Below are 25,798 nucleotides of genomic sequence, written 5' to 3'. Positions count from 1 at the left end.
CTGCTGATTGCAAGGCCCTGCAGAGGGTGGTGAAGACAGCGGAGCGCATCATCGGCTGCCATCTCCCTTCCGTGCAAGGTATCTACAACACAAGATGCCTGAGAAAAGCACGGAAGATCATCCAGGACCACAGGCTGTGGTATTCTTACACTGCTGCCGTCTGGCAGACGTTTCCGGAGCATCCGAGCACGGACTACAAGACTCAAAAACAGCTTCTTCCCCCAGGCCGTAAGACTTCTGAACAATCAACACTGACCCTCTGAACAGTCACCATGTACAGTCTGCTCCCCCACCCATACAAATACACTTGCTTCACATATATTCATTTAATTTAATTTAATATTCCCCACTTCTTCACCCTGTAAACTGCTGCTTCATTTGACTATGTTATATGTTATACATATATTCATATTATTTAATTTAATATTCCCCACTCCGTCACCCTGTAAACTGCTGCTTCATTTTATATATGTTATATGTTACGATGTTATATGTTATATGTTATATGTTATGTTATGTTATATAGTATGTTATTTTTCTATTTTGTAAAGTCGTCTACTGCGTAGATGTTGCCTGCCATGTCACAAGAATTGCACTGCTCCGATGACACTGTCATTGGTTCATGTGACAATAAACTTTGATTTGATTTTGATTTGATTTGAATATGGTTAAATTAGTAATACATTGGGCCACTTTCACAGATTTCCCCTTTAATTTGCAGTAAAAATACATAATTTACCTGAAGAGATAAGCCATGAGGATAAAAAAAAAAAAATCAAATGAGAGACTAAACTAAAATATAGTTGTGTTTTCGTACTTTTTAGGAGCTTCCGACTATCTGTACCGCTTTACCGTATGAGGCACTAGTAGACGCGCAACAAAAACCCGAGTGGCGGCTGGCTTCCCATATGAGGGCTCACTTTACTGCAGTGTTTGCGGACATCCGACACACACAGTAAAAACAGCAAGAGGCCACACCATCATGTCCGCGAAACAGAAGCTCACGCGGTCTCTGCGCCTGATCCTACCGCTGCTACTGCCGTGGGGAGCGGGGCATCGGTGTGCAGCAGTCCGTCCATTGCTCGTGTTCCTTATCGATGGCTTCCGTTATGACTACATGGATGACTTGCACGCGCTGCCCGGATTTCGAGAGCTTGTGGGCAATGGGGTGAAGGTGGACTACATGACGCCGGACTTCCCAAGTTTATCATACCCCAACTACTATTCATTAATGACAGGTAATCATAATATTTTAATATGTTTGCCAATAGCCGATGGCACTGACACCAACACTGAAAATAACTGATGATACTTGTTGCACAGGAGCCGACCTGGATAGTTATTGAATAACCAATGTTAAACAAAAAAATTAAATTACAGGAGGCTAGAGGAGGAAAAGCAATATATATCTATAAAAAAAATAAAAAAGAACAATAATAATTCTAAGTTTTTGCTGTTGACACAGGAGCTTATACGTTTCATTGTGGCGCTTCTGAGTAAAGCATTGCCCTTTTCTAACACTTGTGACTGTAAAAACTATTCCACCAGGTTGCACTATAAGTGGTAGAGCCAGGAATCCTTCAATGGGGTGGCCAGGATGGTACTAGTGATAATTTGGTGGGTCACAGATGTCTCACTATAAAATAAAGGGCTATTAAATCACCTAACCCACACCTCTACAATATTTGAAATTCAGGCAGTACTGGAGAGGATATTTATAATAATTAAATAATATTCAGTGTTTCTAAAAACATTTTTACTTATTCCTGCAGGCAAAGTAATAACGAAGCCTGCACTATACAGATTTAGAACAATATACAGACTATTAAACTACTGAGTATTACTACTTTTCTCAGAGTAGATGTTCAGGTCAGCTTATGGTGATAAGCAGAACTTTGACCTCGTTCTCCCAGTGTATCAACAAGAATACATAGGCACAAATACATAATTTGAAAAACAGTGATCATGATTATAATATTATACATCAATATCTACATAAAACCTGTGTACAGTGTAGATCACAATAGCCCCATCAATGAATTAAAATTGATACAAGTGCAAGAGGGTCATTTTTACATTTGCGGTATGTTACAAAAACCTCTGACCTGACTCTCTGAGTAAGCACTAATAAGTTAAACCTTACTTATTATTCATTGTCAAAACACAAATTATGAATAGTAATTGCAACTAGAAAACCTACAGTATTCTTATTACAAAGGGGATTATTATTATTATTATTACTTTAGAGCTGTCTCAAACTAATGCTTGAATCCCTGTTTACAGCATTATGCATGTGACATGATTTACATGCATTCAGCTTACAACAGCTGTGTTCTGCGGTTATTGTGGAATAAATGATCTTTAGTGTTTAATTTTAATTAAACTTTTTAAAGTTAATTTTTATTTTAGAGTTCACTGAACTCACTAAAATCCCCAGTGAGATATTACTTTCCACTCTAGGATTACTTTCATTTGGTGTACCCAATGGGCAACATTCCGGGCTGAACGATGAGGCCAATACGGAAGTGCAAAAGCTGCAGTTCGCTGGGTGGCCACTTGAGGCTGGCTCCAAGAATGAGTCAATTCCCATTGACTCCCATGTTAAAAAGCCTGACTTTAGAGCAGATTTAAACCTGTCTACAGCCTGTTTAATAAAACGTTTTTAGTCTCAATCACTAAGTTCTTCCTACATGACAACTCTGAGGGGGGTGGATTTTTAGTTAGGATGCATGAGTGAGAAATAGTCAGATGAAGGGAGGGCTTCTAAAACAGAGGAGGTCAGAGAGGAGGGAGTGAGAATGTTGTGACAGACAGGTACAGAGTTAATGTGGTAGGGTTGACAGATTGTGAGATAGTAGAAGTTGAGATAAAGAATTTGAGCATTGCTAGAAGAGAGCCTGTGACTCAAGCATTTCACTGCCAGCGACTGCTTAATGTTATTGTTGTGCATTTGATAATACAAATCTTGAGAAGTGGTCAGAGACATTAAGTGGGATCACAGTGAGATTTAGAGCATTTTGTGGCGAAAATAATCGTCAAAGTGGTTACCAGCTTTGTAAGTAGGAGGGGAAGGACTGAGTGAGAGAGCAGAAGAAGTGGAGGGACATTTTCCGGGATGTTCAATAGGAGGAAGTCTAATTCTTCCAAGACATCTCCGAAAGGACCTGGTGGACGATAGAGAACAGCAATTATGAGTACCTGTCACAGCATAAAATTCAAAAGACGAAGGGGTAAAATGTCGAAGACGGTAGAAAAACTCCATCTGGGGGTGATGAGTACCTGTACCACCACCGCTACCAGTGGGTATGGGTGAAAGAGAAGGCAGAGGAGAATGCAACAGGGGGATAGATAAGAGGCGAAAGATTACGGTGAAGTTGTAAACGAGGGTGAGGCCGATAGTATCTTGGAGTAGATGTGCGAACAGGGACGGAAAGAGAGGATTACAGGAAGATTGGTTATAAAAGTGTTATGTAAGAAGAGTATTATACAAGGTAATACATTTCAACATCCTGATCTCCTCAGGCAGGTTGTACCAAAGTCTGGGGGCATGAATGGCAAATGCTCTGTCACCTTTATGTATAAGCCTGGACTTTGGAGTAACCAGAAGGGCAGCATTTGAGTATCACCAAGGTTACTACAGTGAGGAGTAATGATATGTGAGTAAGGGCCTAGCAGGTTTGTGACTTCGCTATGTGAGGAGTTGGTAGCAATCAGAAGTATTTCTGTCTTTTATCGGTTCAGCTGAAGCCAATTATGTGCCATCCAATTTCAATATCTGTGAAACCTTTTAGAAGTGAAAACATTACATTTGGAGTAAACTTGAGTGTCATCTGCATAATAATGCATAATAATGACATCCTCTGTCCTTAACCCTCAGCAAGAGTAAGGAAAAACTACAAAAAAAACGTTTGCAGGGTAAAAATACGTAGAAACCTCGAAAAAGACTTACATGTGAGGGATCCCTCTCCCAGGACGGAGAGAAGTGCAATATATGCCACGTGTAGGAAAACATCATCAAGATTAAAGTTTTTAGCAGCATTGATGACGGTAAACATCTTGAAGGATAACTTCAATACGATATGTCAAGCAGTCCAGCTGCAATCATAGTCTATGGTCAGCAACCAGCAGGATCATGATCCACCATCCCGATCAGATGCCACTTTATTCTAAAGTCATTGTCCACTGCCGCTTATTAGGATCCATCATGAGCCGCTGCCGCGGTCCTGGTCTACCGCCCGCATCTGATGCCAACGCGACACAGGATCCGCCATTACCACTATGATCAGCCCACACGATATAGAATCCGCCATACTGGATCCACTATTGCGACCTCTGATGCGCGATCGACAAATCGTAATCCATGGTGCGGCCACAGAGGGCCTGGATCTGCTGGCGATAAAGCAAAGGGATTCCGGGAAAGAGGGATAGGGATGTAGAAGAGGAAGGAAAAGTTGGAAAGAGACGCTCAGTGTGTCATGTGTCATAAATTCCCTTCACGTTTTGGCCTCATCAGGGGTTTTTGCCCTGTAATCAATGGTACAATGATACAGGCCGAACTTGAGGCTGCACTGAGGCTCAAGGTAAATCTGACTGGCTACTGGTTTGTATGCTAGTAGATGAAAACTATGTGGCCCACTCAGTAGATCAGCCATCAATACCTCTATGCCTTTTTAGACTAAACGCTTCCTATTTTAGAAAATAGAACGAGTTACGTTCTGCCGCACTAATTAGCTCTAACTATAAGCTTTATCAAAAAGGAAGGTTTTGAGCCTACTCTAAAACGAACAGATGGTGTCTGCCTCCCGAACTGAAAGTGGTAGATTATTCCACAGCAGAGGAGCTTGGTGGCTAAAAGCTCTGGCTCCTACTCTACTTTTAGAGACTTTAGGGACAACAAGTAAGCCTGAATTATGGGAGCAGAGTGCTCTAGTGGGTTTATAAGGTACTAACAGCTCTTTAAGGTAAAAAGGCGCAATATTATTAAGGGCCTTAAAGGTGAGGAGGAGAATTTTAAATTATATTCTAGATTTAACTGGAAGCCAGTGTAGCGATGCTAATACTGGAGAAATGTGCTCTCTTTTCTTGGTTCTCGTCAGGACCGTGCTGCGGCATTTTGGACAAGCTGCAAAGTCTTTAATGACTTACTGCTGAAGCCTGATAAAAATGAATTACAATATTCCAGTTTCGATGCATCTTTTTGCGAAAGGAAATGTCAGATTTTTTAGATATAACGCAAGATGAAAAATGTGGTCCTAGAAATTTGTTTTAACTGACTATTAACGGATAAATCAGAATCGAAGATCACTCCCAAGTTCCTGACTGTTTCATTGGAAGCAAGGGCAATGTCGTCTAGCGCATCTATATCATTAGATAATGTATCTCTAAGGTGTTTGGGGCCAAGTATTATAACCTCTGTTTTATCTGAGTTTAATAAAAGAAAATTGCGGGTCATCCAGGTTTTTATGTCCTTGAGACATGCTCGAAGTTTAGTTAATTGATTACTTTGTTCAGGTTTTATTGATTATTATTATAATAAAATTTGATGGTCAATTGTGTTGAATGCTGCACTGAGATCTAACAGAACGAGGACAGACACAAATCCCTGATCTGAGGCTATTAGAAGGTCATTAGTGACTTTTGCCAAGGCTGTCTCTGTACTGTGATTGGCTCTAAACCCAGACTGAAAGTCTTCATATATATTATTTTCCTGGAGAAACTCACACAGCTGATTGGCTACAACTTTTTCTAAGATTTTAGACATGAAGGGGAGATTAGATATTGGCCTGTAATTGGCTAAAACCTCTGGGTCTAGGGTGAGTTTTTTGAGTAGGGGTTTGATTACAGCTATTTTAAAAGACTGTGGTACATAACCTGATGATAATGACAGATTGATTGTGTTAAGTAACGAACTATCAATTAGGGGTAGAAATTCTTTAGGTAATTTTGTAGGAATGGGATCTAAGATACATGTTGTAGGTTTAGAACCTGAGATTATTTTGGTAAACTGATCACGGGTGACCAGAGAGAAACTGTCTAAATAATGGGTAGGACTCTCAGCCGTTTCTGAGATTTCTGTTGCTGGTAGGGTATTAGTGCCAATTGAGGGCAGGAGATGGTTGATTTTATTTCTAATATTTAGAATTTTATCATTGAAAAAGGTCCTAAAGATATTGCTATTTAGGGATCGAGGAATACTGGGTTCGGTGTCAGCCTAGCCACAGTGCTGAAGACAAACCTGGGGTTGTTTTTGTTTTCTTCTTTTAGTTTTGAATAGTAAATGGCTTTGTATTTTATATAGCGCTTTTCTAGTCTTGATGACCATCAAAGCGCTTTACAGTACAGTTCTACATTCACCCATTCACACACACATTCATACAGTGCATCTAATCGCAGCACTTTGTTATTCTATGGGGGGCCATTCAGTGTTCAGCATCTTGCCCAAGGACACTTCGGCATGCAGATGGGTCAGACTTGGGATCAAACCGCCGACCTTCAGGTTGGAGGACGACTACTCTACCCCCTCAGCCACAGCCGTCCCAGTAGGCAGCTCTTGCTTTGTGGAGAGCCTTTTTATATTCGTTAACACTATTCTTTCAGTCAAGAGATTATCAACATGGTTGCTGGAGGGCCACTTCCTTTCTAGTTTTCTTGATAATTTTTTTAACTCATTTGTCTGGGAATTATACCACGGAGCCTATTATACCATTTACTATGTTTGACTTTTTTTTTTTAGAGGCGCTATTGAGTCTAATGTTAATCGTAATGAGTCTGCAGAGCTATCGACGAGACGATCGATCTCAATGGAGCTGGGGTATTTAAAGAATTGTTGTTTATATCTACGGATAATACTGGTTTAAATGTAATTCGAATTATTTCCTTAAATTTAGCTACAGCACTATCAGGTAGAAAATTAGTTTTTTATTAGTGGCATATATTCAGTTATTGAAAAATCGAAGGTTATTAAATTATGGTCTGATAGAGCTGGATTGCGCAGAAGTACTGTTAAACGTTCAATTCCGAGACCGTACGATAATACAAGGTCAAGTGTGTGGTTACAACAATGAGTAGGTTGGTGTACACACTGACTGAAACTAATTGAGACTAGTATCGAAATAAATGCTACGCTAATGCTATCTTTATTATTGTCAACATGAATATTAAAGACACCAACAATAATAATTTTATTGGTCTTTAGGACTAGGTTTGATAAAATTTCAGGGAAATCCTTAAAAAATTCGGTATAAGCCCCCGGAGCACAGTAAACTACAGCAAATATGATTGGCTGTTGGTGTTTCCTAGATTGGCGTGGAAGACTAAGAACAAGACATTCAAATGAGTTATAGCTGAGTTTAGGTTTAGGATTAATTGATAGACTGGAGTTAAAAATAGCAGCAAGTCCACCTCCTCGCCTAAATTCCCTGGGAACCTGTGAATTTATATGACTGGGGGGAGTAGATTCATTTAGACTGACATATTCATCAGGATGCAGCCACGTCTCAGTGAGGGACAATAAATCTATGTTGTAATCGGAGACTAGTTCATTAACTAAAATAGCCTTAGTTGACAGTGATCTAATGTTTAAAAGACCACATTTAAAAGTCTTAGTTTCCTGTGTTGTTTCAGATTGATCAAAGATGGCTGCCTCAGCGATTTGGTGCGCAATGTTTTGTCTTGTTTTGTTAGTTAATTCAGTTTTCTGCTTTAAAAACCGGGAGCACTTTCACCAGAGAGAAGCTCATGAACATCAGGGACATAACTCCGGATAATTTATTTCCGACTTTCATTGCCTCATCTATCGAAATTTTTGAAATTCTGGTCAAAGGTGCACTCACCTTTGTTCACACGGTGAAGCGGCGGAGGAGAGGTTATCGAGCCGGTTCGCTTGTGCGTCTCCACCGGCGGGGACTTCGCACACCGCTTCCAGGAATATTCCTCTCCAACGTGCGCTCATTGTTCATAAACTGGACGAACTCCAGCTACTTTTTAGTGAAAACAGAGACTTCTCCTCATCTTCCATTCTGTGCTTCACGGAGACGTGGCTGTGTGGATCGCAACACGTAGCTCTCCGGCAAGACGAAAGGTGGAGGTATCTACTTTTACATTAACTCTGTCTGGTGTAACGATGTGACAGTGATTCAACAACACTGTTCTCCTGATCTGGAATATTTTTTCATTAACTGCAAACCCTTCTCCTCCCCCCCGTGAGTTCGCTTCATTCATTCTGGTCGGTGTGTACATCCCACCTCAGGCTGACGTGCAAGAGGCACAACGCATGCTCGCCGATCAGATACTGTGTGTTGAGCGGACTAACCCGGACTCCTTAGTGATTGTCCTCTGTGACTTTAACAAAGGAAATCTCATCCGTGAACTCCCCAAATATAAACAATTTATTAAATGCCTGACCAGAGAGAAGAATATTCTGGATCACTGTTACACCACAGTAAGCAGTGCTTATCACGCCGTCCCCTGGGCTGCACTGGGACTCTCGGACCATGTCATGGTCCATTTGATTCCTGCATACAGGCAGAAATTAAAACTATGTAAACCTGTTGTGAGGACTTCAAAGCAGTGGACCAGTGAAGCTGTGGAGGATCTTCAGGCGTGCTTTGACTGTACAGATTGGGATATGTTTAGGACTGCTACTAATAGTCTGGATGAGTACACAGAGGCTTTGACTTCTTATATCAGCTTCTGTGAGGACAGCTATGTTCCATCACGCACCAGGGTGATTTACAATAATGACAAACCCTTGTTCACAGCCAAACTCAAAAAGTTAAGGTTGGAGAAGGAAGAGGCATTCAGGAGTGGAGTCAGAGTCAGGTTTATAGAGTCAAAATACAGGTTTAGAAAGGAGGTGAAAGAAGCTAAACGGCTGAATTGCAAGCCTCACGCCTGGCCAACGACTTGAACGAGTTTTACTGTCGCTTCGATAGACAATGGGACAGTCCTGAAACCATGTCCCATGAAACCACACCCATGAAACCAGCCCATCAGCTGCAGCTCCCCCACCACAGCAGGGGCCTGAATCTTTCCACAACTTCCCACCTCAGAGTCGACAGTTGACCATCTGGTGACCTGGTGTTATCAGAAAAACCTGGAGCTCAATGCTCTGAAAACAGTGGAGATGGTTGTGGACTTCAGAAGGAACCCAGCCCCTCCCACCCCCATCACCCTGAGAGACGCCCCAGTTGTCACTGTGGAGTCCTTCCACTTCCTGGGCACCATCATCTCCCAGGACCTCAAATGGGAGCTGAACATCAGCTCCCTCACCTAAAGAGGTCAACAGAGGATGTACTTCCTGAAGCAGCTGAAGAAATTCAACCTGCCAAAGAAAATGATGATGCACTTCTACACCTGCATCATTGAGTCCATCCTCACCTCCTCCATCAGCATCTGGTTCGCTGCTGCCACCGCAAACGACAAAAGGAGGCTGCAGCGCATCATCTCTCTGCTGTGAAGGTGATCGGCTGCAATCTGCCACAATTCCTTGTAGGTGTAAACCTACTTGGCAATAAATACTTTCTGATTCTGATTCTGATTCTGAGAGGTTGTTTAATTTGTATCAGATTTTTGTGTGGATTTCTCGCGCTGTTATTGTTTAATTTCAATAATTTAATCTTCCTGGTCCCAACTATGGGTTGTCATGTTATAGATTTAGTAATATTCCTAGATAAGAGAGCTGCTCCATCCCAAGTGGGTTGAACGCCGTCTCTCCTAACAAGAACAGGTTTTCTCCAAAAAGTTTGCCAATTATCTACAAAGCCCACACCGTTTACAGGACACCACTTAGACAGCCAGTGGTTAAAAGACAACATGCGGCTAAATATGTCATCACCTGTTGTGTTAGGTAGAGGGCCAGAGAAAACTACTGTGTCCGACATTGTTTTTGCAAACGCACACACCGACTCAACATAAACTTTAGTGACCTCCGACATGCGAAGCCGGGAGTCATTGCTGCCAACGTGAATTATGATTTTATTGTATTTACGTTTAGTTTTAGCCAGCAACTTCAGTTTAGATTCGATGTCGCCGGCTCTGGCCCCTGGGATACAATTTACTACGGTCGCTGGTAGGGCTGCTCGATTATGGAAAAAATCATAATCACGATTATTTTGGACAATATCAAAATCACGGTTATTCAAACGATTATTAATATGTGCCCTTATTCTGAACTCTATGCTTTATTTTTTTAATCACTTCCGTTTCCGGTAAACACAGAGGACGGCTGCGTGTCTTATTCCTCCGTGAAACCAGGATATCGGTGCCCGGTTATTCAAACCCTTAATGATGGGAACCCTAACACTCTATGACCGGCTGACCGCCGTGGAGAAATGCGGGTCCGGTCTGACCGGTCTGAACAGCCAGGCGGGAGTGCGCTTGAGAATAACGGTGCCGTGCTACATGGTGTGCTGCTGCCCTCCCTGCTTTTCCACTCGCGCTGTTTTTTTCACCGCTGATCACCACACACACAACTCGCCTCCTTCACTTTACTGCTGCTTGAGAGTGAGAGCCACTCAGCTGGGCCGCTGAATGCTTTGGGGGAAGGACTGAATTGCAAATGCGCGTCTCTTTCGAAAAAAATTCCAAATAATCGTTTCAACTCGATTATAGTAATTTGGAGATCGTTTGACCCCATAATCGTAATCACGATTAAATTTCGATTAATCGAGCAGCCCTAGCCGCTGCAAGGGACAAGTCAGGGGACTGCTAATTAAGGCTAAGCTCCGTGCTAAGCTAGGTGGCTGCGCGGCTAGCGGGAGCCGGCTAACTACAGCTAACGGAGGTTCTAAGCTGCGGAGCCGAGCTTCTAAGTCGCTAAGCCTCGCCTCCATTGCTACCAACACACTCGTTTATTAAAAGTACCACTAAACATAAGACACTCTTGAGCAAGAGAGAGCAGTGGAGCAACAGGGAGAGAGAGAAGACATCGCTGCTATAGAGCTACGAGGGCGAGCTCAAACAGAACACAGAATCACTAAGCACGATAGAGTAGGGGTTGGTATGTAAGGGTGTTTAACTACAGACCGGTGATTTTAGCAGTAGTAATACAGAGAGAAACAGCTGTGTTTAGCAGAGGAGCTAGTACAGAGAGTGACCACCACCAGCGGTAAGACAACAGGAAATGACGCAGCACGCTGACCGTAATGACTTGAATTCAGTAACTTCAGCCTTTTTTAACACTCAACAGTGCTTTCATGCATAACATTTTATTAAAAAAGTCCACTACTGTGAAGTAGTTTCAAAAAGACCCAAATTATGTAGCTTCAGCTGAGAATACTCACTCAGTGAATCTATGACCACCAACAAACCTGGCGGGGCACTCAAAACAGGTAAATCTGAGGAGGGCTGTTTTAGACAGGGTAAAAAGGGTGCTGTTTTAAATGATCCTTGGGGTATTTTGACCAAAATATGTTACAAACATTTCATTAAGACCCCAAGGACCATATCTTTGATTGAAGTATCTATCTTTATTGTCTTTATTTACAGTCATCACATGCTGCAAACAACCTCAAGCTAGATTTAAAAGCTGATGGCTAAATAAGAGCAATTGAGAATTTGTGTGATTTTTAATACGATTAGTCGATTAATCGTTTCAATAATCGATAATCAGAATAGTCGTTAGTTGCAGCCCTACTGTCAACGTCTCAATGCCTCAAATGCATAAATGAACCCACGAAACAGGCACTGATTATATTGAATTATATATGGTTTTGGTAAATGGTTTTGTATTTATATATTGCTTTTCTAGTCTTGATGACCACTCAAAGCGCTTTACAGTACAGTTTTTCATTCACCCATTCACACACACATTCATACAGTGCATCTATTCACAGCACTCTGTTATTCTATGGGGGGCCATTCGGGGTTCAGCATCTTGCCCAAGGAAACTTCGGCTTGCAGATGGGTCAGACTGGGGATCGAACTGCCGACCTTCAGGTTGGAGGCGACAACTCTACCCCTCAGCCACAGCCGTTGTTTTTTGATATATCCATTCATTCAATAAATGCTCGCTCACTCTCTTTTCCCTTGTGTGCACGTGCTAACACACAACATTGCTACAGATGAAATGTTGATTTGATATGCATGACCGCCAGATTATCAATCAATCAAATTCATCAGATATTCTTTCTATAGGCCATATTCATGAATCAAATTCATAGGGCTTTCACAAGATGTGACATCCTCTGCCCTTAACCCTCAACAAAAGTAGGGGGGGAAAAAAGGGGATGGGGAAAAAGAACATACAAACCTCAGAGAGAGCCCATGTGAGGGATCCCTCTCCCAGGATGGACAGAAGGGCAATAGATTCAAACCTACGATCGTGTGTTTAGTTATTGATCGATGGGGTTGAATCATGAATCCGGAACTCTCCGGTCACTCTAACACTGAGTCCTGCTGGTCACGTCTCGTGTTATACTGAGCACAAAGTGTTAATGAGTCATTTTTCATGATGTTTAAATGCAGTCTCATAAACTCTGGAGCGAATCAAACAAAAACTAAGTAAACTTCATCCTATTAACTGATTAGTGTTTATTAGTTAAAGTGAGAGCAGGTCAGCAGGAGAGTGGAGGAGGACACAGAAAACGCCAGCACGATACAAACCAACTGCAGCTCCTGCCCTGATAATGAAGCTGCAGCGCTGATCATTGAGCAGATGTGGACCAGAGAGAAACTCTATATTTTCACTGTTTCCACTCATTTAAAAAATGAATGTGAATGTTCTCTCTCGTTCGTCATAGGATGTAAACTGATTCGTTCAGTTCATTGTTCATTAAACACGTTCATGCACAACTTCGCCTTTCTCTCCTGTCCCCTTTTTGCCACCCACCTCTCCTCTCTTCCCTGAATTTTCTCCGCTCAAAGCCAACCAGTTTCGGCAGATGCCCGCCCACATTGAGTCTAGCTCTGCTAATGGTTTCTCCAAATATGCCTAAGCGCTTGCTCACTGTGGAAACTATTGGAGTGGCAAACAACATCGCTACCAGGGTCTCCCAACAGCATCCAGAGACGAATCACTCAGGTTTTGCCATGTATAAACATAGCTACCCTGTTATTGTGCCTTCAATACTAAACTATTCAAATATTACACGGGTTCATATATTCATGTTTTTAATTTAAACATGTGCAAGGTACAGGGTGGCCATGCGACTGCCATTTATAAACATACATCTTGCGTACAACACTGAGCTATTACAATAATTCACAGATTCAAGTTTTTATTTTAAACATACATGTAGAAGAGACAGTGAATGCTCAAGCCATCTGTGGATAGCACACATAGTCCCACATTAGTGAGATGTCCGACCCTGATGGGTAGAGCACAACTTAGCTAACCTTGGACGGATGGAGGTTCTCAGGCAGAGGGTCATATCAGCCTCACAATTTGTTGGATGCATGTTATTGTGTATTTAAAGATATTAAATTTGTGGCCAAAAAATTGTTCGGAAAATAAATAAAAAATGGAACAAATTGTTTCAACCAAAAATGTTGCGACCCCCCTGCAGTACCTCTGCAGACCCCCTAGGGATCGCTGACCCCCTGTTGAAGACCTCTGCCTTAAGGCCTATGTATGCTTCTCCGAGTCCGTTACGCGCGGACGGACGGATCAGACGGACTCTTTATGGTTCTACGAGCTGAAGGTGGCGAAAACAATTCACCGCCAGAACAGTAGGTGGCGCAACAGAAGACGAGCCTAGAGAAGCCTACCTCATGACGTATGTAGAAGAAGTCCAAGCTTGTTTATTTACGTCCTCCCGGCTCCTTACACACAGTGATGGCAACTAGCAGACAAAGGCTGTTGATGGAGCTGGAGCTGCTTGACGTGGAAGAGAACTTGCTTGGCACCAGCTTAGAGAATCGTTGTTGACTCCAAACACGCGTAGAAACGACAGTTTTAGCTGAAATAAAGTTAAGCCCAGCGGGTCAAAATGCTTATGTTATCGTTTCTTAACGCATTGGTTCTTCGGTCTTGTTTCCGAGCTGCGTTGCTAATTCAGTGTCATGATAGCCGTGGAATTAAAGTCATGACAGCGCTGTTACCACCGCAGTTAGCATGTGGCTAGCTCGTTAGCACCATAATGACAGGGCGTTATAACCGTATGTGACCGTACACACATGCCATTAGTGCCCTAACCAGCCACCGTCAGCCGGACAACTCCGCTGGCTTAACACACTTGTCACATTAATCGTAGTTGTATTTGGCTATTGTGATATAGCGAATGAAACAGGAAGTTTGAGGTCCGGTAATGGTGTCGTTCGGAAATGCTGTCGTTAGCGGACCGATCACAGCCAAGGGCTATCCGTAGGCTCTCTGCCATGCCGACGTATAGTTAGAAAAATCTGAGGTGCACGAAAAGCTCTCTCTTAGATACATTATCTAATGATATAGCTGCGCTAGATGACATTGCCCTTGCTTACAATGAAGCAGTCAGGAACTTGGGAGTGATCTTCGATCCCGATTTGTCCTTTCATTTTCACTTAAAACAAATTTTGCAGACTGCCTTCTCCCACTTCCACATCTCAAAAATCATTCATGTCCTATCTCAAAAAGATGCAGAAAAATGTGTCCACGCCTTTGTTACATCCAGACTTGAGTATTGTAATTCCTTATTATCAGGCTCAGTCCTTTTTTGTTAAACTTCATACCATTTGGATATGCCACTATGTGCTGCCTTGTTTTTCTGTTGTAAGTATGGTCCTCATTTAGCGTAATTTCAGTAAGGGCTAGACAATACGGAGATGAATTGTATAACAATAATTTTTTCATGTCAGTCGATATCGATATATATATATATATCGCAATATATTGGCTTTTACTGTTGTCCGTCAAAACATGGATGGAATGAGTTATATTGATATTGTATCAACTGTCTTAAATTTCTATCGAAGACAAGTGATTTCTGGATAATTATCGCTTTATTGCCCAGCCCTATTTTCAATTAGCAAACTTACAACAAATTCGCAATAACAACCTCCCTGTTCAGGAGGGCATAGTTTTCTTGGTCTGATGAATTCATGCTGCTGATTCAATATACAAATGCTAAATGCAATCTTGGGTTAGTTTGTCGGTTCTAGGCTACTGTAGAAACATTGCATTTCAACATGGCAATGTCTATGGAAACGCATCTGCTCCCAATGTAAATAAGTATTCCTAATTCTAAGATAAGACAAACAATATGGATTTCAAATTATGAAATACTATATCATAGTTAGGATGTCCCGTTTTTGCATAAAGATCCTTATCATTTCTACACAGTGCTCTTTTCAGACTGTGGATGACACTTTCCCTGTTTGTTATCTGTGTGTGCACATGTCTCTGTAGTTATAAGGGCTAATTTGGGTTTGATACCATCATTGTGATGACATTTTGATGTTGTGAGGACATTTTTGCTGGTTCTCAAAAATTCAATGGGCTGTTGGATGGTTCAGACTTGGTTTTAGGGTTATAATTAGGTTTAGGTTGGGGTAAGGGTTAGTGTGAGGCATTTAATTGTGATGGTTAATCTTAGGATAAGGGGCTAGGGAATGGATTATGTCAATGAGTGTCCTCACAACTATTTAGAGACGTGCATGCGTTTGTGTGTGTGCGCATGTCTATCTATTTTCATGAAGACCGATTTTGGTTCAAACCGGCCAATGGTATTTTGATGCCTGCCTTCTGATAATGTGATGATGTGTGGAGCACAAATAAACACATTGGTTTCATTTGGGAAATGCTCAGTCATGAATCATAAACTGCCTTGTATGTGTTAAGGATCAGTGAAGAAACTGTGTGGCTCAAATTTGTGCTTTTTGGATGTAAATTAAGCTATACCAGTCTTTGGATATTATATTAAATTTGTTTTCTCTATGTTGACTTTTGTCAGGCCGTCACTGTGATGTTCATCAAATGACTGGAAACTACATGTGGGATGCAGCCTCCGAGAAGGAGTTTCTGATTGGGACAAATTCTGACAGCCGGCTGCCGCTTTGGTGGGATGGATCAGAGCCATTATGGGTCACCCTGCAGAAGCTTGGAAAGAATGTTTTCATGTACTACTGGCCTGGTGAGCATATTCAAATCTTTCTGCCTTTCTGTTTATCTGTACACAACGGCAAACCGATTGACTATTGATACACACTTGGACAAAATTGTTGGTAAAATCCGTTAAGGAAAGAAAAACCCACTGAAATAACTTGAAACTGACAAAAGTAATAATAAATACAAATTGACTGAAAATTAATGAATAATAATAATGCAAATCAGCCATCATTTTTGAACTGTGGTTCAACTTAGAAAAACAAACTAATGAATATGGCCTGGACAAAAATGATGGTACCCCTAGAAAAGATTAAAAATTATTGACCATAGGGACATAACTAAGGTGTGTCCTCTAATTAGCATTGCAGGTGTCTTTAAAACTTGTAATCACTCAGTCTGCCTATTTAAAGGGTGAAAAGTAGTCACTGTGCTGTTTGTTATCATGGTTTGCATCACACTGGACAAGGACCGCAGAAAGCTAAGGAGAGAGTGGTCTCAGGAGATTAGAAGGAAATTATAGACAAGCATGTTAAAGGTAAAGACTATAAGACCATCTCCAAGCAGCTTGATGTTCATGTGACTACAGTTGCACATATTATTCAGAAGTTTAAGGTCCACGGGACTGTAGCCAACCTCCCTGGATGTGACCGCAAGAGGAAAATTTATGACAAAATGAAGTGACGGATTAATACGAATGGTAACCAAAGAGCCAAGAACAACTTCCAAAGAGATTAGAGGTGAACTCCAAGGTCAAGGTCCATCAGTGTCAGATCGCACCATCTGTTGCTGTTTGAGCCAAAGTGGACTTCATGGAAGAAGGCCGAGGAGCACCACACTGTTGAAAGCAAATTATAAAAAACAACACTGGAATTTGCCAAAATGCATATTGACAAGCCACAAAGCTTCTGGGAGAATGTTCTCTGAACAGAAGAGACAAAAATTGAGCTTTTTGGCAAGTCACATCAGCTCTATGTTGACAAGACGCAAAAATTAAGCAAACAAAGAAAAGAACACTGTTCCTACTGTGAAACATGGAGGAGGCTCGGTTATGTTCTGGGTACGGGTGCAACGATTAACCGACGACCACAACGAAAATCAATGACAAAAATGGTCGCGGACGAATTTAATCGTCGATGATTCTTTGGTTACGTCATAGCACTTGTTTTTTCGTGCGGTGCAGCTGAACTAAATGTCGTTTTACCCGAGGTGCTGATGGAAGTAACTGAGGAGTGAGCAATCTCGCTCCCTTGTGAGAACTTCACCCTTAACATAGCCAAAAAAAACTACCTGCAATATTTGTAGTGCGGACCTCTCTTTCCATGAGCATTTGAGGAGGAGGCATATTTGACCTTGTAACATAGACGATTCAGACTCGCCTCGGTAAGTTGTTGTATATAAATGTATATACCTGTGCGCAGGATTCTTGAATCCATTACAAGAATTTGGTTTAAACTTTTTTTAACGAGTTTAAAAGCGTAATGTTATCCTATTGCCTGACAAACGTCTTTTTTAATCACAATTATGCAGTCCGAAGAAGACTGTAGGTTTGTTTTTTTGTTTTTTTTTGCTGATACTTTCCCATTCCTTTTGTTAACAGGATAATGGATACTTGATTTTTTATTTATTTTTAGTATCAGCACTTGGCCTGATCTTGGTTTTAAATGGACAAAAACTTGATTTTTCTTTATTTTTGTGCCAAGCGTACCCTAATATGCAGCAAAGTTTATTAAAAGACATTTTTGAATGATGTTTTGATCTTTATTGTCTTTATTTTCCGTCATCACATGCCTCGAACAACCTCAGGCTAAATTTAAAAGCTGTTGGCTAAATAAAAGCAATTGAGAATTTGTGTCATTCATAATACGATTAGTTGATTAATCGTTTCAATAATCGATGATTAATCGACTATCAGAATAGTCGTTAGTTGCTGCATCTGGCACAGGGTGTCTTGAATATGTGGAGGGTACAAGGAAATCTCAAGACTATCAAGGTATTCTGGATCAAAATGTGCTGCCCAGTGTCAGAAAGCTTGTTCTCAGTCGCAAGTCATGGGTCCTCCAACAGGGTAATGATCCAAAACACACAGCTAAAAACACCCAAGAATGGCTAAGAGCAAAACATTGGACTATTCTGAAGTGGCCTTCTATGAGCCCTGATCTAAATCCTATTGAACATCTGTGGAAGGAGCGGAAATATGCAGTCTGGAGAAGAAACCCTTCAAACCTGAGACAGCTGGAGCAGTTTGCTCAGGAGGAGTGGGCCAAAATACCTGTTGACAGGTTCAGAAGTCTCATTGAGAGTTACAGAAATTGCTTGATTGCAGTGATTGCCTCAGAAGGTTGTGCAATAACATATTATGTTAAGGGTACCATCATTTTTGTCCAGGCCGTTTTCATTATTTCATTTTTTTTTATGATTCTGTTGAACCACAATTCAAAAGCAGATTTTCATTAGTTAATTTTCAGTAAATTTGATTTTATTATAACTTTTTTCAGTTTCAAGTTATTTCATTGACCATTGTGTTTTTTTTTTTTCTTTAACGGAAGGGTACCAACAACTATGTCCACGTGTGTATGTCTTTACAGACAGTATTTCAGCTGTCTGTGTGATGTCACAGAGTAGATGCATTGTAAACATAACCCAACATTTATATTTATTTTTCAAATCAGTCTTTTTCTAACATATATAAATAGAATGGATTGTGTATTGGTTTATGAGTTACTCACACTTACACTTAGTACTGAACCTGAATACATTCTTTACAGACGCATATGGTTGAGCTGCTGCTGCTCTGCAAGCATGCTGCTGTGTCCTATGTAGACATTATGTTATCTCCCCCTTAGGGTTCATCACACCTGACTTCTGCTTTCACACACCCAGAGAGGTGTTATGTGTGCCCTGCTTTGTTAGTTTTGTGTTTCAAATACAGCATTTAGTGGAAGACGACAACATGTTTGAAAGAGATGCACAAACAGGGCTGGACTGTGACAAAATATTGGCCCTTGCATTTTCGGCTTGAAGGTATAGTTCACCCAAAAATGAAAATTCACTCATTATCTACTCACCACTATGCCGATGGAGGGGTGAGGAAAAAGTTTGAGTCCACAAAACACTTTAGGAGTCTCCGGGGTAAACAGTGTTGCAGCAGAATCCAATACAATTGAAGAAATTAGTGACCAAAGTTTCAGACGTACCAAAACAAAGCATGCTCCCTAATGCTCGTGTGGTGTCATCCAAGTGACCGTAAGCATTACGAGTCAATATCTGCTGCCACATCAGTCACTGTCCAACAACTCTATGCACGATCAGCTTCCACAATCCACCATCACAATCTCTGATTCCCAATCTACTATCATGATCTATGGTCCAAGATCACGATCTACAATCCACAATCACCATTCATGGTGTGGCCGCAGCACTGATCCTGGATCTGCAAACAAGAAAGCACAAGGACTCTGGGGAAGAAGTCAAGTCAGTAATATGTATTGATGTATTAATGTGATAAAGAGGGAGAAGCGGAAAGCCTCCCCCGAGGCTTAAAGCTTAAAGCTTAAAGCAGTTGTGTTTTTTTCTCGAGTAAGCAGAACTACTAAAATGTAAAAATGCCACCGAATATAAAGATGAAACCTACTGCTGGCCTGCAAAATATTGCAACTTTATTAAATTTCATTTTTATGCTAAAATTTACTTAATTGTAGACTCTGTTATGTTTATGAGAATGTTTTGTTTGTTAAATGTTTTTTTGTTTTCATTTGAATTTTTATCATTTATTTTGGTGCTATTTATGCTGCTACAGTGATCCTATTTTATTCGAATTTTGTATGTTGTTTTCTAATAAACTATTGAGATAAAGAATTTTATTTCAGATACAAAGGGAATACGAATATATACATTAATTATAACCATACCATACCATACCAACATCAAACAGCGCACCCACTCAAATCGCTACCTGTGGCTCCCTGGGGGCTCACTACATTAAAAACCTATCCACATTACTGCTATGAAGCAAAACTAAGATCAGTTTGAGGAAAGACCTGAACCAACTCTAACATAAGATTTATCTAAAGGAAGGATTTAAGCCTACTCCTAAACCTAGAGAGGGTGTCTGCCTCCTGAGCGGAAACTGGAAGATGATTCCACAGGAGAGGAGCTTAATAGCTGAGGCTCTGGCTCCTATTCTACTTCGAGACTAAATGATCCGGAGTGGTTTAAATTGTGACCTCAGGAGATCAGACTTCAGAATATGAGAATACATCATGCTCAGTTGTTGTATTGATGGACCATGTCCCAGCTTCAATACATATTTCAGCATTAGACATCAACAGACTCCTGAACACTTTCTTCCCTGATGAGTTGACCAGTCTTCAGCATATTTTCCATAAAACTCTTGACACCTGGCAGGATGGCAAGGTGAAAGTGACAAAATCATGCATTGATATATGTCATCGTCATTTTATCATTATGGACAGAAGATTATACACAGTGGAAATCCTGTATTTGTTAAAATAGATTTACAAAAAGACCTGACCATATTTCCAATTAGTAAGACAAGTTTACAGTTAAATACAGGTAGTTTCCATGAGGGGTCACTTATTATTCTGCCACTGCAGATCGTTGTGCTACTGTATGCCATATATATTACCCAAAAATTGAATGATCTATAAATCATGTAATTAACATGAATTCTGTGTGTGTGTGTGTGTGTGTGTGTGTGTGTGTGTGTGTGTGTGTGTGTGTGTGTGTGTGTGTGTGTGTGTGTGTGTGTGTGTGTGCGTGCACACGCGTGCGTGCGTGCGTTTGCCTTTGTTGGTTGTGTGCATCTCTTTAGGCTGCGAGGTAGAGATCCTGGGTGTTCGCCCATCTCTCTGCGAAGAATATGTCTACAACCCGTCGGAGAAAAACCTCACAGACTCAATAGTGAATGCTCTCACTGTCCTGAGGTACCAACACAATGACGTGCCCTTGTCATGTATTCTGCTATGTCCTTTCATCCAATATTTAGCCTGTATGTCAGAGCTTTTAAAGTTGAAATGTGACAGTGAAAGCAACAACACAATTATCTAAATGTTAATAATAAAACTATAGTGAGCTGAATAGTTCTGTTCCAGACGTAAATCAATTTCCCTAGTGTTAACTTGCTAAATGTTTGGTACGCAGGCAGACAGATGGATGGAGGCAAACTACCAATTAATTTGCGGTTGCCCCTCAATGTCTGCCATTTCAGGATAATAAGAACTGATGAAGAAATTCTGATTGAGCGATTGACTTAGTAGTAGTTGGCTAGCCTGATAATGACATCATGCCTTTGTGTGTGTGTGTGTGTGTGTGTGTGTGTGTGTGTGTGTGTGTGTGTGTGTGTGTGTGTGTGTGTGTGTGTGTGTGTGTGTGTGTGTGTGTGTGTGTGCGTGCGTGCGTGCGTGCGTCTGTCTATGCGTGTACACACGCAGGTCAGGCCAAGCAGACATGGCAGCTATATACTATGAGAAAATAGATGTGGAGGGCCATCACTTCGGTCCAGATTCTAAGCAGGTCAGAACAGCTGTGCAACAACTGGATCTTGCCATGCAGACACTTATCAGCAAACTCAACGTTAGTAACATCAATAGTCTTGTTATTGCAATTACAGATACCACTGCTGTTGTTGTTTTCATCTGGTTCTGCTGAAATTAATATTTCTGGTTCTGCTGAAATTAATATTCTTGCAGGAGAAGGACATGGTGAACCAGCTGAACATTATGCTGTTTTCTGACCATGGAATGACAAAGATCCAGTGGTCGGAGAAGGTCATAGAGCTTGATAAGTGTATCAACATGTCGGACATTGTCAAGATGATGGACAGAGGACCAGTGGTCAGTCTCTGGCCCAAACATAACAAATATCATGAGGTGAGACCAGCATATGCCGTGATTCTCTTTGAGAACAACAATGTCAGATAGTCATCAAAAAGTAAATAATGGAGAAATATAATACTGACAGATGATTTCTGATAGTAGAATGCTTTCAACTTTACGATATATCATCCTATCCCTCACTTAAATCATAGAAGTTAAATTTTTCTGGTATTGAATTGAATACCACAAACTTTATAAAATGTTGTCCCTGTGCAATCGTAATAGCAAATAACCGGCTTTGTTTATGGTCTAATAATGCTGCAGTGACTAGTTGGACTGCATGCCTTGTTAGATGGTGGAAGGATATTGGGAACTTGGTCTTGTGTCCTGCTAAACTACTCTTCTGTAAGTGAAAATAAGAGTTAGTCACTCCAGTCACTATGTGTCTCGGGTAAAGATGTGATCAGGGAAGGACCCTTATCTCTGTAAAGAATAACCAGAGACTGCAATATAAATCACATCACTCATATCATGATACATCAGGATACACAAAGAAAGTGAAAGAAAAAAAGTGACAAGAATAAAAGATATAAACTTTAACAAAAACAGTCAGTCATTTGGTTTTCAAACTTTCTCAGTGTATTATATAGGATGGCTGTTTCACTGAAACTGTGTCCATTTACAAGGGTGTACCACAGCGTTTTGTTTTAGGTCCACTCTTATTTACTATTTATATAAAAAATTCAAAATGTGTCAAATTATCATTTTCATTTTTATGCGGATTTTCATGACACCATTATATAGAGCTCTGCAGCAAGTCTTGTACTGCATTGAACACTTACAAAATACTTTTAGTGTTGTCCAAAAAAGTGACACAAAGCTGCCACTTTTTATCTAAACTTGACTATGTTGAAGTGTTATATATGAATACCTCTGCTCATTATCTCCAAATGTTAAACATAGCCTACCATTCCTCCCTATGTTACTCATCACTATGAGTTAAACTCTTGGGTAGGATGGCCTGCTCTGGCCACCCGTAGGCTCTTTCACTGGTACACCTTAATTATAAGGCGATGCTGGGCCTGCTTTCCTCATTGTCTGCATTACACAGAATTGTGTTGGGCATTACGCATGGACATTCATTTCACTGAATGCCTTTAAAACCAAAATGAAAGAACTGGAGACAGTTCTACAAAATGTCACTATTTTGAATTTACCTGGTTGTGCAGCTGTAATCTTGAAATTTGGTGCTCTATGCAGTTTATTGGTTCTTTTGATGATTTTAAATAAAATATTACCTCAGGGAACCACCATTCAATGGGAGGGACAAGTTGGCAATTCAGTCATCTTAAAGATGCTGGCCATTCAAATGAATAATCACCCAATAACTACAATACAATATCAAGTAGGAGTTGGAAGTACCCCCTTTTATGCAACATTTAAAGTCCCACATTTTACACCATCTTTAAATTCCCCTAAACATGTCTCTAAAGATTTTTCTTAAAACACCCTCTAGTTCAGTGGTTCTTAAGCTGGGTATGATCGAACCCCAGGAGTTCGTTGAGTCACTCTCAGGGATTCGGCAAGGGTCAAGACACACACAGTATAGCCCGGTTCACACTAACAATGTCTTTTTTTGTCTTTTTTTGTCGGCCGTCAAAAAATTGGCTGCCGACAATTTGTCAGCACAGAATTTTTCTTCACCGTGTGAGATTACAAATATTGAGTTGCTTAGTAAAAATCTGTTACACAAAATAAATTCAGCCAACTCGTATTATTCGTTATGTCCCGCTCCGCTTGGCCATCAACTTGGTGCGCTCAGTAGTCGACTTGTGGCTGTTGTAATTGTAAGTCATTTGTGATTTTCTTTAATCTTTCAATTCCTTCATACTAACTATGTCGAGCAAAAAAAGAGTGGTTGGACGAATATGTACAATATGGATTCACGTGTATAAGGGAACGCAATGGGAGTCAGCGTCCTCAATTCATGATTTGCATTGCCAAGTTGAGCAATTCTAGTCTAGCACCGGCAAAACTAAAGGAACACGTCCTAAAGCTGCATGGAGATGGGAAATACAAGAACACAACGCACGCTGAATTCAAGGTGAAGAGAGCCAGATTCGATGAAAAGGCAACTCTGCCTATTTAAAGTAACTTAGTTACTTTAAAGATTACTTGATTTTAAAAGTAACTAAGTCAGATTACAAGTTACTTTATTAGTTACATTCAGCAGCTGCCGACAACACCCCCGCCGCCTCAACACAAAAATGACAACCGGTTTTGTAAACACTCACTTTAATAGAAACCGCCCAAAGGGGCCCCCCGCGCGAACGGAGGGTTCCCCCAGCGGGCGCCGTAGCTGAGATGATCTGCGAGAAGGGGCCGTCACGCGTCCAGAGTCGCTGCCACCGACCGCCGTACCCGGCCCCCTCCAACCGGTCCCCGCCTTCCGCAACGCCGAAGGACACCGCCCCGCCACTATAGTGGCATCCGATCTTGATGGTGGATCATGATCTTGCTAGCTGCTGACTATAGACTATGATTGCAGCAGGACTGCTTGACATACTGTATAGTATTTATCCTCAGATACTTGGCCTTCAAGTATCTGACCTTCAGTTATCCTTCGAACTGTTTACCCTCATCAATGCTGCTAAAACCTTTATCCTGATGATGTTCTCCTCTACACATGACATCTATTGCACTTTTATCCGTCCTGGGAGAGGGATCCCTCATATGTGGCTCTCTCTGAATCTCGGTGAATGCACTGATGAAGCTTGCAGGGTTCAGTACCTCCAATAAGGTTAAGAACCACTTAGTTATAGCATCTTATCAATGTTCTAGTCATGCAAGTGTCAAGACGAAAGGACTGATTATATAAGAGAATTGGGGTTTACTTTGTGTCACCAGCAACATAATTTTCAAAGTAGTAGATTCTAATGAACAATGTTGGTGCGTTTGTTTTATGTCAGGTGTATGCTGCACTGTCTCGGGTCCCTAACATGCATGTCTATGCAAGACAGGAGATCCCTGAACGTTTTAATTACAAAGGAGGGAAGTTTGTTCCACCCCTGACGCTGGTGGCTGAGCCTGGCTGGTTTATCATTGAGGTAACCAGAAATATTTAACTTGTATCACCACTTTATATAGGTCAGAGTCTACTGCTCTTTAACTACAGATTTTTTTTCTCTCTCTATCTCTCTCTCTCTCTCTCTCTCTCTCTCTCTCTCTCTCTCTCTCTCTCTCTCTCTCTCGTGTGTGTCTACAGAACAATAAAAAACTTCCATACTGGAAAAACAACTCAGGGGAGCCGTCAGCTTGGCAAAATGGTTGGCATGGTTACGACAACGAGTTGCGTGATATGAGTGGCGTTTTCTTGGCAACAGGACCTGGTAAAAAGACACTATCCTTCTGCACCATACAGTTCTCCTGTTATCTACTGTGTAACAGAAAACACACTGTCTATATCTTATCTCTCTTAATATTGTTCAGTCTATTACTTTGAGATATACTTATAATTTATTTAAATTTCTTCTAGATTTCAAGCGTAATGTTCAGGCAGCTCCAATTCGAGCAGTGGACATCTACAATGTGATGTGCTGGACATTGGGAGTGGAGCCTTTACCCAATAATGGGTCCTGGTCTCGTGTAGAGAACCTTCTGAATGGCTCTAATGGTCCACCCCAGCCCAATGCCCTCTGGATATGCTGTATGGGTTTGATACTGCTGGCATTGTGCGGTGACAACAGTTATCAGTTCCAGAGTTTTATCATCTGACGATTTTGAACATTAAACCATGTACAGGCGTAAACTTCTGAAATGTAAAGAAATGATTTGATGCTGTACACCTCATATTTGTTCTACTTCTCAAGAGCTAATAAATGTCTGAGGCACAACATACCAGTTTGTTTATTTGATTAATAAACAATAAAAAAATTTGAACTAA

At 41.0% G+C, this 25,798-nt stretch overlaps 1 protein-coding gene across 1 annotated transcript; it reads left to right on the top strand.

Moving 5' to 3' along the window:
* The first annotated feature begins 882 nt into the window (after window positions 1–882).
* Window positions 883–25,798, top strand: enpp6 (ectonucleotide pyrophosphatase/phosphodiesterase 6). The gene is made up of 8 exons (XM_053429446.1): window positions 883–1,238; window positions 15,867–16,046; window positions 20,853–20,964; window positions 21,472–21,613; window positions 21,730–21,909; window positions 24,825–24,962; window positions 25,121–25,244; window positions 25,391–25,798. The coding sequence occupies exons 1-8, from the start codon at window positions 983–985 to the stop codon at window positions 25,627–25,629; spliced, it is 1,371 nt and encodes a 456-aa protein (XP_053285421.1). The 5' UTR covers window positions 883–982; the 3' UTR covers window positions 25,630–25,798.

This window comes from Pleuronectes platessa, chromosome 8, assembly GCF_947347685.1.
Source record: "Pleuronectes platessa chromosome 8, fPlePla1.1, whole genome shotgun sequence".
In the NCBI taxonomy this organism is placed as follows: Eukaryota; Metazoa; Chordata; class Actinopteri; order Pleuronectiformes; family Pleuronectidae; genus Pleuronectes; species Pleuronectes platessa.
This window is presented reverse-complemented; position numbering and strand designations above follow the sequence as displayed.